Source organism: Salminus brasiliensis, chromosome 3, assembly GCF_030463535.1.
Source record: "Salminus brasiliensis chromosome 3, fSalBra1.hap2, whole genome shotgun sequence".
NCBI lineage: Eukaryota > Metazoa > Chordata > Actinopteri > Characiformes > Bryconidae > Salminus > Salminus brasiliensis.
In genome coordinates, this window is record NC_132880.1 from 23727982 (window position 1) to 23743613 (window position 15632).

A 15632-nucleotide genomic window follows, 5' to 3' on the forward strand; every position below is an offset into this window, starting at 1 on the left:
ACTCTTCCCCCTCATCCTCTCTTTCCCCCTCATTCTCTCTTTCCCCCTCATCCTCTCTTTTCCCCCTCATTTTCTCTTTTCCCCCTCATTCTCTCCTTTGCCCCTTATTCTCTCTTCTCCCCATTTCCTATCACTCCTCCCCCATCCTCTTCCCTGCTCATTCTCTCTTTTTCTCCTTCATTCGCTCTCTCTTCCCTTATTTTCTATCACTTTCCCCTCATTCTCTTTTTATCTTTCTCCCCATTTTCTATCCTTTCTCCCTCATCCTCTTTTCTCCTCATTTTCTCTTTTCCCCTCATTCTATCTCTCTCTCTCTCTCTTTTTCTGTTATCTGTTCCCTATTTTTTATTTTATTTTTTCTCATTACCCCCCCCCCCCCCCCCCTCTCTCATATTTCTGTCCCCTTCTCACCCCTGTAGGGGACCCTTCAGTTCTTATGCGAAACTATTTGTGTTTGTGTGTGTTTGTGGGAGTGTGTTTTGATGCAGCGAAGTGAATCACACTGGTGAACTCATTAATGCCCCTGGTGTGTTAATGTTAATGTGTACTTGACTGGCTCTGCAGGAGGGCTGTGAGGAGGTTCAGTAGGTTCAGAGAGACACTAGTTCTTGCTCTGCTCTCTAGAGGTTATGTTGGACAGCGCTCTCCGTTTTTGCTGTACAGGTTGGTCATTAATCTCAAAAGTCAAACTTGCACCTAAAGCCAGATCCCCTGCCTGGGGTTAAAGTCTAGAACTCATGTCACATGTCTGCTGATTAAGCGGAGAGTTTTGGCAAATGCTTCTCAGAAGAATGGGCTGAAGGAGATGTATTTGAGGTATTAGGATGATTCTAAGGGCCTGTGACTGACAAGGGACTGATAGACAGTATGTGTTACTCATCCTCTAGCCCTTCATCAGTGTTCAGTGTTTCAGCACACTACCATGTCAGCATCACTGCTGTGCTGAAAATGATCCAAGATCAAATATCTGGACAACAGCAGTGCTGTGATCAGAAGCTTAGTATTGATTAATGATCAAATGGGCAGCAACAGATGGATTAAAGTGACCAGTGAGTAATTAGATGTAGAGTTTCTGTTAAATTATAACAGAACTGACAAAGATACACACTCCAAAAAATACTGCACAAATAATGTACAACACGAAACGTTTGCAGGGCTTTGAAGAGATTTAGAGCAGCAGTAGAAAAATTCCCATGCATAATCTGATTGAGTCTGCTGACGTGGTCCTAATCAGACAAGATCTTTTTTCCTTGTTTGGTTCAGGAAGTATGATTCTGTTTAGAAACTCTTGTCAAATGAGGCAGATATTGGCAGATCAAAAAAAAAAACATTTGCCTGCAAAAGACCTTCAGGAAGCTTTAGCAGACTCCGGAGTGGTGGTGCACTGTTTTACTGTGCAGCAGCACCTGCACAAATATGACCTCCAAATATATGACCTTCCTTCATCTTTCCTTTCCATTGCATCTAAACAAGCTCTGATGCATTTTGGAAGCAAATCCTGTGGACTGATGAAGTATAATGGAATGTTTTGACCACACTGAGCAAAGGTATGTTTGAAGAAGAAGGATGCAGAATTGTGAAAAGAAGACCTCTCCAACTGTTAGGCACAGGAGTGAGTCAAGCATGCTTTGGGTTTGTGTTGCAGCCAGTGGCACATGGACTAATTTACTGGTAGAGGGAAGAACGGATTTAATTAAATAGCAGCAAACCCTATTTTATGTATAAAAATGTATAATTTAACAGTGAAAAAAAAAAGAATGCCATCAAAGATTTGGGCACCCCAAGAAAACTAAGGACTCATGTTAGGGCTATGCTTGTTCATGTTAGGGCTATGCTTGTTCACATGAAATATCAAAGCTTTATTACTACCTTTGTATTACTACCCTGACTCTCAGTTAGCAATTAGCAAATTCAAATAATTTATGTCCACAAAGCAGGAGAACGCTAGCGAGGCATTTTCAGGAATTATTGAGGTCAGGTTTCAGAGGGAACCACTTGCAGGGTTGCTTAAAAGGCAATTCAAAAGACTTGCAAAATACCTTCAGGAAGCCTTAGCTCAGTATGAAGTGGCGGCAACACCTGCACAAATATGACCTTCCTATCCTGCATCTTCCTTCCACCACATCTAAACAAGCCCTGATGCATTTTGGAAACAAATCCTGTGGACTGATGAAGTCCACTTTTTGGCCGCAGAAGAAGGTGCAGAATCATGAAAAGAAGACCTCTCCAACTGTTAAGCACAGGAATGACTCAAGCATGCTTTGGGTTTGTGTTGCAGCCAGTGGCACATGGACTCATTTACTGATAGAGGGAAGAACGGATTCGATTAACAAAGTTTGTCTGTACAAAATGGAGAAAAAGGTGAAAAATGGCCTGTACTGCAGGATGATGATGCTATTGTCATTTTTTTTGTGTCAAGATATTGGCAGATCCTACTAGGAGGTCATGAGTTTGCTTCAAAAATGAAAAAAAATGGTGTGTATTATGCGTATTTTCTTTGATAATAATTATATATATTTATATTTTATTTGCAAACATAATTATTATTGTTTGTTAGTTTAATTTTGGATTGTGTCTGTCTTAAAAATATAGAAAATACATATCCGCAAACTGCCTCAGAAACATGCTACACATTTGGGCAGAATTCCACAAATCATATGTGTGTCTTAAAACATGTCCGTATTATTCAAATGCTTATAAGTGTTTTCATTTGTGAGTTTAAAAGGTCCTGGTTAGTTTGGGCAGTGTGAGCTACATTCTTGAGAGCTGAATGTTGTGTTTAATCATTAAACACACACTGCTTGGGGTCTCATACACTCATACACCGATCCAACATCAACAAACTGACCTTTGTTTTTGTTTTTTTTTAACCATAATGCTGAATTCTCTAGTATGACACACAGGCCTCCTACAAGCCGGGCCCCCGCCACTGGCATCTCGGGCATTCTGCGTGACCAAACATTGTCATAATACTGTCAATAACATAGATAGAGCGTTTATGAGATCAGATTTCTTCGCTTCAGGTTTGTAGCCGTGAATAGTTAAGTAAGAGGAAATTGAATGTAACTTTAAAGACGTGCCATCAAAAGTTTGGACACCCCAAGAGATATGAGCTCTCAGATAACTTTCACCAAGGACTCAGACCTTAATTGTCTTGTTATGGCTAGGGCTTTTTCACAGTCATGGTTAGGAAAGGTTGTGATGTAAATTTCAAAGCTTTATAACTACCCTGACTCCTCAATTAGCAGCCATGAGCTCCTCTAAGCAGCTGCCTATCACTTTAAAAAAATCAAATAATTTATGTCCACAAAGCAGGAGAACGCTATAAGAAGATAGCAAGGCATTTTCAGGTAGCCGTTTCCATGAATAATTGAGGTCAAGTTTCAGAGTGATTTTCAGGAATCTGCACTGTTTTACTGTGCAGCAATACCCGCACAAATATGACCTTCAAGGAAGAGTCATCAGAGGAAATGCTTTCCTGCATCTTCCTTCTACCACATCTAAACAAGCCCTGATGCATTTTGGAAACAAATCATGTGGTTCTGATGATTTTTTTTCTGCCACAGTGATCAAAGGTGTGTTTAAAGAAGAAGGCGCAGAATCATGAAAAGAAGACCTCTCCAACTGTTAAGCACAGGAGTGAATCAAGCATGCTTTGGGTTTGTGTTGCAGCCAGTGGCACATGGACTAATTTACTGGTGGAGGGAAGGAAAATGTTACACTGTCTGTAAAAAGGAGTAAAAGGTGAGCAAAGATGAAAATGGCCTCCACAGCAGGATAATAAAGCTAAACACACCACAGTACATGTTCTGCCAATACTTCAGGCGTGGACTGCAGCTGTTAATTGTTTAATCTACTCCCAATAAGCTTCAGAAAGTGTTGCAAATAGCATGTCATCAAAATATATCTAATGTGTATCAGGCTTTACACTCCAGAGATAAGGAGAAATTTTTATTTACATTTTGGCAGGTCCAAGTAGCATTGTCAAAGGTTTACTCCCCCCTACAAAATCCCTCCCTGTAGGGAGCTGTATATATAATGTATTTGAGAAAAACGTCAACGGACCAAGACATGTCACCAAAATAAATTTGATGTGTATCAGGGAGTGTCATTTATGGCCAAAACAGACAACAGTAAGCACAGCGGATTATATTTTAATCCAGGTCTTGATTAAAGGAATTGAGGATATTTTATTTATAGTTTTATTTTTAATAGACGTGGAAAAAAATGGCAGATTGTCAAAAAATTAAAAGAAGGTATTAAAAGGAAGTATTTTTGATTTCCCCATTTTCAATTTCATATGTAAAATTCAGAAATTATATGTACAGATAATAAACATGTGGTCATCATAGTCACCAGACCTAAGCATGATTAATCATCTGTAGATGGACTTCAAAAGAGGGATCTTTGTAAAAAGCCCCGAACACTTGAACAAACAATTGTATGTAGTGTGCATCCTCTGTTACCTAGAACCAAAACTGAATCTGGCCTGTAAAAGTAAGCAATAATTCATGCACAGGTTTCACTAGTTCTTGCTATTTCATTTTTTGGATTTACTTTCCATCTTAAACCTGTTAAATTATAGCAAAACTTGCTAGAATCTGTTATTCTGGTGCATTGTGCAGCATCCTCAGGAGCTTTTTAAATTTTGCCATCTTTACTTTTGCCATCTACCTTGGTTTTTCACTTTTCACAAGTTTTTCTTCCAAGATTTTCAAATGTTAAGTAATACAGTGTGGAGGACTGGCTCTTGTGTCAAGCAGCACCACACCCATGCTGCTCATTAGCTGACAAGTTACAAATGGCGTATCAGGGCCGTATTAACGGTGCTAACTTACTTATGGCAGTAGCTGTGATTGTGTTCTTGTGTTTAAGGATGCAGCAAAGGATGGGTCATAGTCGAATATATCTTAATTAGCCCACCGTGACCAGCCCAAATCCCTACCAGCCCACAGGGAATTCTCCTGACCTACAGATTAACCACTCTGGGGGTGGATATATTACCCTTTTAGCTCCAGTGCAAAAACTAAAGAAGCAGACATTAGAAATGTATGTGAAAGTGTGATTAGTAAATTTGACAGCAGAAGAGTCCTGTTACTATGTTCATTATTAGGGTAGTTCGAGCCAGACTGCATCCGCACCCGCCTTTCCGTCTCCTCCTCTGATGGGAAAAGGGGTAGCATTAGACAGCTGAGAGTCAAATGGCTGATTGGAAAGTAAGGGCAGGTGAACAACTCTTGTCTGTTCTCTCTGAGCCACTTCCTCAGCTCTGATTAGATCAGCTCCTTTAATTCAATCTCTGTGTTCCCCTCTACACATCTACTCTCATCTGCGCTTACAATAATGGGTAACATGGTTTTCCTTCATTCTGTGGTGTGTGTTAGTTTACACGTACACCCTTCATCAGCTCTGACCGCTGCAGGCCTTCTGCATCCTGTAATGTACAGATGTGCACGGTCGACACCAGTGACCCCACTCTGCCCATCAAAACTTTGGGGACACCTACCACTTTCAAAATCGGACTGAAATGACAAGACATGTTTTCTTTCTTGGTTTACAATTATTATTTATGGATTAGTCATTTAGAAACTACTCATAATTGTACAATTATACAGTCTATTTTGAAGTATTTAGTAAATACTATGAAATATTCAGGCGCTACCGTTAATATTTTAGTGATATAAATTGTTAAGTGTTGACTGTGATTTTCTGAATTTCTGTAGAGATGATGAATTATTCAGTACAAAAAAAAAACTACTACAAATTAGTAACAAAAATGATCATTCAATATTCATTTAAAATGATTTAGTTAGTTCTATAAATGATTCAGAAACTACTAATAATTCAATATTTGCTATGAATAAGTAACCACTATAGATAATACAATAACTGCAATGGCACCCAGAATCCACTATGAATTTATTAGTAACTACCAGAAATTAAACTACATTAATTGATTTTGTAACTACTAAAAATGATTCAGTATCTACTATGAATGATTCAGTAACTGCAATGGATTATTTAGTAGCTACTATGAATTATTCAGTAACTACTATGAATGATTCAGTAACTACTATGAATAATTCATTAACTGCAATGAATTATTTACTAACTACAATAAATTATTCAGTAACTGCAATGAATGATTAAGTATCTACTATGAATGATTCAGTAACTACAATACATGATTCAGTATCCACTATGAATTATTCAGTTTACTACAATGAATGATTTAGTAACTACTATGAATTATTCAATATCTACTGTGAATTATTCAGTAACTGCAATTAATTATTCAGTTCACTACAATGCATGATTCAGTAACTACTATATGTGTTGGTTTATTCAGTAACTACTATGTATTTAGTACTAAGTATTTAGTAACTAAGTACTAAGAATTATTCAACTACATTATTCAGTAACTACAGTGAATGATTCATTATCCACTATGAATTATTCAGCATCTACATTAAGTGTTAGATTATTTGCTAACTACTGTGAATCATTTTGTATGTACTGTGAAACTACTGTGTGAGTTCTTTAGCTTAAATTGTGAAGTGTGGACCTACATACAGACTTGAGATTTAGGGGGTTACCAAAACCTTTGCAATTATCTATTATTTATCTTCAACATTACAGCAAGATAATTCCCATTTCAAAAGGAAATACACAAAAGATGTATAAATGAAGCATCTCTGAGTATCATAACGCCCCAAGAATTATCTCATTCTAAGGGGCTCAGGGGTCTCCATAGCCTAGAGGGTGGAAGACAGAGACTATGCATCTGGGGCCTTGCTGTTTATGGACTAGAAAAGAACATGAACAGTTCTGCTCCGTCAGCCACGGAGTCCAGTAATGAGTGTAACATTTCGTTTCTTAATGAGGGCCTCCCTCTCGCCATGGAAACGGCTCTTTCGCTCTTTTCATTTCAGGGAAATAAACTGGACAAGGGTTGTTTTTTTTTTGTATGGCCCAGGAACAACGATTTAGTGTCTTTAACAACCCATGGGTCAAAACCATCTCCCAATTAGTAAACACACATGCGCACACCAACACACATTAATGCCAGGAGGTTAATGAAACAAGAACTCGCTTCATTATACATCCCAGAAATGACGCTTGTCATTTTGGCCTCCAGAGAGAGAGAGAGAGAGACAGCGTTGGATGTGTGAAGTCATTATGTCCTATGGGTGTGTGTGTGTGTGTTTTCACCAAAGTGGACAAAGTGCAAGTGGGAGGAATGTGGATGGTATGTGGTTGTGTGTGTGTGTGTGTGTGTCACTCAAGCTGTCTAAGGATGGAGGATTCTGTGATGTCATAATGGATGACGAAGGATGCTTGGCTACGCATAGCAACGCGGGTTTCCGTGGACATTGCTGTGGCGACCGCCTCCGCACCAAAGGCCCACTCAGTGGGGGGTATTGCCCAGAGGATTCTGCTCTCTCTCTCTCGTGCTCTGCGTGGGAGGTCATTTCTGAGGTCCTGTTCCCTCTCAGTGATTCACAGTACGGGCGCTTGTTCAATAAGCTGTATGCATACAAAAACACAGCAAACCCGATTCTACTGGAACATTCCACATACTAAAGCACAGCATGTGGGGCAGGACTGACTGTGTGTGCAAAAGGATTTTCAAAAACATCCAGTACGTCCATAAAAGTGCGCATGCTTGACCACTGGGTCAGATCACCTCTTATTTAATGGACACAGACACACATAGGAAAGATAGTTAATGGTCCATTAAACTGTCCGACAGGAGTGGAATCTACTTGAGTAATTGTCTTTCATTACTGTACTTAACTTGTACTTTACCGGAGTATTATTAAAATGTGGACAGTACATGGACAGTTCACTTTAGACCCTTTACAGATGTTCAAACTGTTAACAAACTGGGGTTAGGGTTAATGTTAGAGTTAGTCATTCTATTGATCTATTCATCCAGAATTTTTTTAGCCGGACAGCAGCGATATATAGATATATACTGATGATAACTGCTTTGTGTTTGAGGTTATTTGCATACATTGGCTGTATGTTTGGATTTGAAAATGTAATTATAATAATATAGTATCTTATCTTTGTACGTTGTGTTGTCATTACTGTGTATTTTGTATGTTTAATGTGCCCAGGAACTGCAGAGGCCATTAATTCGAATTGTTCTGTACATATTTCCTGACCAAACAAACCTTGCAATGGTTGCTGTGGTGTAATACAGTAGTTCAGTCAATTAGATCTATAATCTATTGCTTTGTGTTTGAGTTATAAGAAATACACTTAGGCAAAATAATCTGTTTCATGTTTTATTACAAAAAAAACATTTACATAACCTTCTCTATACTAATTACAATATGTACAACAAATAACAACAACAACAACACTCCTGGCATGTTAAATGTAAACTAAACATTTATGCCAAATCCCTCTATGAAACATAGCTTAGAGATCAGGAATGTCCATCCTAATATCCAAGGAAGTCCCGGATCACCAGATGGTCCTTCCAGTCAAGGCAACAGAGTGCTAATAGTTCAGTGTCCATGTGAATGAATGCCAGTCTAACAATGAGCTTCGAAAATGAAGCTCAAGTGACTGTGTAAGGCAATACATGCTTTAACCACACTTCTCCATAGGTGGACGGGGGACGGGGGTTGTTTTGCATAGACAAAAATTCAGCGTTGGTGACTCTGAATGTGTAACTCTGCTTTAAATACATTAACATACCAGGCTTGATCTTCATACAGATACAAAATGCTAATGCTTTTGACCTATTGACATGATCTTGAGTCCACGAAGAGTCAACATTCAAATAGGATTGTCCATTTATGCTAATTATTGCCTCCCCCATCCCCCACACATTTTTGGTCCAATATGGATTTCTTAAGTTGCACCCTTAAAAATGAATGTCCATTACTGGTTCTTGGCTTGGGTTCTTTAAACTAGCAGCTAATTTACAAATACCTCTTATCCATTAAATGGCTTTACTCCAAAGAACCAACTGGCACCTTCATTTTTAAGAGTGTGGCATTAAATCACCCTTCTCTTGAGAGGAAAAAAAAAAAAAAAAAAGTCTTTGTCTATTCAGTCCGTTTTCTCCCAAACACGGCGGACATGCTCCTAACGATACCCTTGAAGCCAGCGGGCCCTTTCTTAGGCACCCTGGACTCCCGTATAAGGTCGAGCAATTCGTGAAACACCACTAGCACACCGTGGTACGTCTCGGCAGCAGAGATTTCGAAGAAGCCGCAGTCTGCAGAGAGGGCAAGTAGACGTCCCTCCTCGCTGGACACGGCCCGTCTGTGCTGGAGATCCCTCTTGTTCCCCACGATGATGACAGGAGCCGTGACCTTAGCCTTGGCCTGCTGGATCCGCTGGACCTGTTTCCGAACCACGTTAAAACTGGCGCGGTCACAGATGCTGTAGACCAAGATGAAGCCATCCGTCCACTCCAGCTGTTGGTCACTGATGTGTTCAGCGTCCTCGCCGTTCTGTAACACAAGAGGTTGAGACACTGTTAGCTGCTTCTTTAGTTTTGTACATTGCTAATTGGTGGGGTGTAGGCTTCCTTAAGACCACATTAACTCCAGCGTAAGACTTGGATGTTCGACTTGATGAGGGAACGGGGTAAAATGACATTCCACACTAGTATTAGTTTAATAACAGATACTGGACACATTTATGTAATTGCGCAATTATTCACAAGCATTAAGATGAACTAAATACTAGGCCTGACGTAGGGATGCACGATTGCAACCAACCAAAATCAGAATAGCCAGATTGTCAGTTTTGCCCATTTAAGACTTGCAGTTAGCAATTACATGGCTTATACATGGACTCTCAACATTGTTACTTGTGTGGCCAATTTTAAAAATCAATCATTTAAAAGGAATAAATATACATACATTTAAAATACATAATAATAAAGCAACAATTATGTAATCATTTGTAATCATGTCCATTATTTGACTGATATTAATGAAATTATTTATATATTTATTTTTATAGATAAATAACTGATGGTGTATCATGAATCCCTGAAAGTAATCTTGTTCCTACCATCAATTGCATCTGATAAAATGTGTTGTATGTGTTTATTATAATATTTATATATTTTTTATTAATATTAAAAAAAGAGGCTAGTATCATCAAACTGTCAATCTGGCTGTGAGGAATTTGCATTCCACACTGGTCCATAAATGTAAAAGTCATTGAAAAGAATGTATATAAATGCCGTAGGAATAAAAAAGTCTAATGTTTTGGTAGCGAAATGGATGCAGACTCTTATATACTGTACCTGTGGGCAAAGCGAGTCCCAGATGTTGAAGCAGATCTCACGGCCATCGATCTTATCACAGTGACTGTAGATGGATTCTGTTGGGGTAAAACAGTAAAACCTGCTGAGCAAACACCAACCATCATCTTTTTCTTAGATGAATGAAAGATTTTTGAGGAACAAAAGCAGCAGTTTATGCAGTTAATGAGCTCTACTCACCTATATCACCGTATTCCCCAATGAACCGTCTGGTCAGGAAGCGCACTGTTAGTGCTAAAGACAAAGAGACAAAGCAGTTCAGTAACCTGGACATAGAACATATTTTCTGTACTGAAGCAAACAAGGGCTTGGAGCAGGGCTTTCCAAGCCAGTCCTAATGAATGTCAACCCTTGGTTACTTGGCTCAGGTGTGTCTGAAGTCAGAAGACATTACAATAAGGAGAGAAGACTGGGTAGAAAAACACTGCTCTAGTAAAAAAAAAAAAAAAGCCTGCCAACTCACCAGACTTCCCCACATTCTCTGCTCCCAGTAGCAAAACATTGGCCTCCACTTTCTGCTCTCTGCCCTCCATTGCCTTGCTGCCGTGGCGAATCCGAGGAGTCACTTGAACGACCATTTGTGATGAGTGTGCACTGATCTGAGCTGAAGTCTCCCAATGAGTGAGAGCTCAGAGCCACCTAGGCTTTTATAGAGAGAGTGGGCGGGGCTTGAACTCACGCTCACCAGTGAGGAGGCTTAGCCTCTACTGCGTGCTTTGCTCGCATTTTACAGCTTCTGAAGAGCCTGGGGGGGCATTTCACAGAGCTTTTCATGACATTTCTCAGGAGAGGACTCTCCAATAGAAATGACCCTTTAGGGTTGAAGGAACCCCAATGCAGGGCGTATGATACAATAAGTCATTAGTTCAAAATGAATGAATGATTGACATACTGCTGCCAGAAGCAGATAAAATCCCACATTTTTCTCCTGTATCCAGCAAGAATGGACTTCTTCGGTTTTGCTGGAAATTTTTTTTTTGTGTATTTCTGCTTTAAGGAGAATTTGGAAAAGGAACAGTTCAGTAAAAATCATAGAAACATAATATATGACTGACCCCAATCCCAATAGAATCGATCAGCTAAGACATGTTTGGGATCGGACGTGTGCTCCTTTAGAGTCTAGTAAGAAATGCTAGGCTATAAATACACTCTGTACAAAGACCTCTCACTTTGCTTAAAAACATGCAGATCTGTATTTGCTTGTACTAAAACAAGGTCTATGTTTTTTTTTCTAAACATCTAAGTGAGATTGGTGGCAGTTGAAGTCCAGTGTTTGTTAGCAATATCAGCCTAGCATCTCCCACTGTACACTAAAGAAGCATACATGATTTTTTTTTTTTACCTGTTCCTTAACGCTAGTCAAAATGACCTTCGATAAATTATTTCTGAAAGTCATGACCTTGTTTTCTAAAAGTCAAATGAGAGACTTTTAAGGGATTTTTCCCCACATATGAGCCAGAAAGTGTATTATTGTGGTAGGCACTATTATTCTAACACTACTGAATTTAGCCTGTTTTAAAAGTCCTCAATGTTTTATGCACTAAATACACATTTGGTAAAAATGAGGATTCTATAGTGGACTCCCTGCCCATTTAGGTCACCAGGCTAAGCTGACATAGGTTAATAAATAACATAGAAATAACACTTAGGGCTCAAAGGGAAGTGTAATGCAAGGAAAGCCCCCACTCCCACCAAGCCCCAAAAATATTAGGTCACCCTTGGTCAAATGGCATGTATAGTTTGGTGTAAATAAATCACATTCTTTACAGAGGGATGTTAATGGTAAATATTTGTTATTTACTGAATTTAAAATAAATAAATAAAAAAAATGGAAATTTATTTATTTATTTATTTTACCCAATTTGTTAAATCAAAACTATTTCCAAAATGTAAAATTAAATCAAATCACGTTTATTATCATGGGACATTACACAGGTAATAAAAAAAGGACAGATATTTACAAAATATAACCATATACTATATATACACACTATCCACACACTCTATTTACAATATCACACTGGCTTAAAGCAATTAAAGCAATGTATATCAATCTAAAATGTTTACATTACTATTTGCAAAAGACACTGGATAGGTGTGAAACTACAGAGACTAGAGGGAGCTCGCAACACAGCAGCCATGCTTGGCGCCGTCTTGGATCTCAATGTTTTAGTAATTTGATCTAAAAACATGCAGAAACGTCACATATAAGTTTGATACCTGTAAAGAATGTGTTCACATATTTACATTCATGAGAATGAGTGTTGAATTCATTCATTCAAGTATGACATGTTTTAATGATAAATAATGCACAATGTTTGTCACCTGTTTACAGTCATGTTTGATCCATTTAGTTTTTTTTTATCAGAGACTAATGTATTAGAACCATTTAGCTCATCCATCTCCAACCAAATGAAATTATTCCAGACGTTTGAGCAGCATAGTTCAGATGTTACAATAACCGCCTACACTAAAATAAAGGTGCTACAACCTTTTAAAGACCCGAAGAACTCTCAATTCTCTTGCCGTAAAGGTTCTTTATCAATTTAAAGGTCTCATCTCTATTACAAAAAAGGTTCTTCTTTGGCATCGCTCAAAGAACCTTTTGTAGCATCTATATATCTGATCCTGTATCTGAATGGCTATGTGCACAAAAGGTTTAGCACCTATATGTATATCTTCAGACATATAGCTACCAGTCCAGTGCAGGGGCTTGAACCAGCGTGAACAAACGTACATAAGTGTCTAAAATGGATTGATTCCTGATTAGCAATGTAGAACAGCTGTGCACTTCTTAAAAAGAAAGAGTCCTTTCAGTTTTAAAATGATGTTCATTCATGAAGATGTGCAGCAGGCAGTGTGATTGTGAATGAATTGGAAGGGAGTGCTAATGAGATGTAGCCTTTAGCAACTCGTTAACAGCTCAGGTTATTAACAATGCGGCTCAGAGCTGCTAGAAGCCAGGCAGGTCTGAACCTGTTCTTCAACGGTCTCCATGTATGGCCTGCTCCTTCTAGTGGCCAAACTCAGGGCTGGCATGATTTAAAAAAAAAAAAAAAAAAAAAGAAAAGGAAAAAGCCTGAATTGTACACTGGGAAACACTGGAGCACACATCTGCTAGAAATGGTAAAAGTAAACTTGGCAGAAAGCCAAGTGATCACCACTTACCCCATATACTCTTCTGAACGATGCCCTAGAAAGAAACACTCTCAAATCTTAAGTACAAACATGGTTTGTAATAGAACCAAAAGTGGAAGTCTTCTAGTCCTTTCCAGCCCACTGAGAAAAAAATATCTTAGTCCAAATATATATGACCATTGAAAAGAGGCTGCGGTGTTGAAAACTAAAAACTTTCATTTTACACCATAGATCAGCAAAGATCAGCTAAATATCAACAAACTTAATTAGATTTGATATACATTACATCTACAGTACCTTTCTAATCAACCTGCGTCCAAACATGGCTAGCTCTCACTGCTTAAAAGTGGTGCTCAGCCACCCAGAGGGAGATTCAATAATATAGGAGGGAATTCTGTGACTTCTACACACAACTCAGTAATCAAACCTCATATCTCCAAAACAGCAACTTCACAAGAGAAGTAAAAAATCCATGTAAAAAATCCAATGTAAAAATATTTTATTTCAAGTCCTATTGGATCATTTCTATTGTTTCATTTGCCATGAATTATTGACACAATGTTAAAACACAACTGTGTTTAAAAAGTGAAAAACAATGTGCTACCACTGAAAGTGTTAATTGACTGGATTCTTAGATTTCAGAAAAAAAAATCAGTCTTAATTCACATTATATTGTTACAGTTGGAATAGAACTGAACTTAATGACTACAGGCCTGTCGCCCTGACCTCTGTAGTCATGAAGGTCTTTGAACGCCTAGTCTTAGCCAACCTAAAATCCATTACGGACCCCCTGTTCAGGGTCGGCCCAAGCCTTTTAAGCCCCCATAGCAGCACCTCAGCACCTAATGCTTCAAGATTCCATAGGGAGAGAGATATTGTGCAATATACTGAAGCGTCCGGGCCTTCATCGACCACTCAAGTGATGCATATCTGCATTTGCGCAACAGTGGCAGCAGCCAACAGCAGGAATTGATTAACCTAATTTTGGTGTGCCAACTATGAAAATAAATAATTATCATTACTATAAATGTTTTTATATGATATCTCTGTGTTCTTGGGGGGACCTATGCTAGAGTTCTGTTTGTGGACTGTAGTTCAGCTTTTAACACTGTTATGCTGCAGCTTCTTCAAGCCAAACCGCCCCAGCTGTCAGTGCTGGACTCCATGTGTCTGTGGATTGTAGATTTGCTGACAAGCAAGAGAAAGCAGATGCGGCTGGGGAAACACACTTCAGACCTCCGGACACTCAGTACTGGAGTACCACAAGCTTGTGTTCTCTCACCTCTTCTCTTCAGCCTCTACACCAATGACTGTGTCTCCAAGAAATCAGCTGGATGACTCTGGTAGGCCTAGGGGGACGAATCTGCCTACAGAAAAGAGGTCAAGCAGCTGGTCTCCTGCTGCACAACGAAAAGACAGTAGAGATGATGGCAGATTTTTGACGCAGCCCACCCTCCCTAGCCCCACTCTACGTCAACGATCACTCAAGTTCCTGGGAATACCCTGGAGTACCATATCCAGGGACCTGAAGTGGGAGAGGAACAGCAAAGATTGTTTTTTCTTGAGACAGCTCAAAAAATTTTACCTGCAGCAGACCCTGATGATCCAGTTCTACACAGCAATCATCCTCCATCCTTACATTATCAATAACCACCTGATTTGGTTCCTCCACCTCCTAAGAGCAGCAGAGAGGATCATTGGATGTAATCTGCCAACGGTTCAGCTGACCCCTCTCATCCTGGACATCACCTCTCTGGGCTATTGATGACAGGGTTGTGGGTTTGATACCTGGGCTCGGGAAGTTGCCACTGTGGGACCATTGAGCAAGGCCCTTCATCCTCTCTGCTGATGGCAACGGTCAAAAGCCGATCTGCACCAAGAGCCCTTCGAGCTTCAAGTTCGGCTCGGTACGGCCCACCATCCGTTAAAATCCATGGAAGACAAGCGTCCAAGCTTTTTTCTGTCCTGCACCGAAGTGGTGGAACGAGCTTTCCCTGGGTGTCCGAACGGCAGAGTCGCTCGCTGTCTTTAAACGCAGACTGAAGACCCACCTCTTCCGAGAATGCTTGGACCAGAGTGCTATGGTCTCCATATTGACTTGTGTTTAGCAGTATCTAAGCATAGAGGCATTTTTGAATTTTAATCTATTCAAACGAACTTTTTTGAATACTTATTTATTCTATGTATTGTTTAG

General features: G+C 39.4%; 1 protein-coding gene across 1 annotated transcript; it reads right to left on the bottom strand.

Annotated features, from left to right (window-relative positions):
* Positions 1-8326: 8326 nt before the first annotated feature.
* On the bottom strand, positions 8327-10905 carry LOC140551289 (ras-related and estrogen-regulated growth inhibitor-like protein). Its single transcript, XM_072674688.1, has 4 exons — positions 10764-10905; positions 10481-10534; positions 10283-10359; positions 8327-9476 (listed from the first exon to the last, which is right to left on the bottom strand). Exons 1-4 carry the CDS (start codon positions 10876-10878, stop codon positions 9066-9068), a joined length of 657 nt encoding a protein of 218 aa, XP_072530789.1. The 5' UTR covers positions 10879-10905; the 3' UTR covers positions 8327-9065.
* Positions 10906-15632: the final 4727 nt, after the last annotated feature.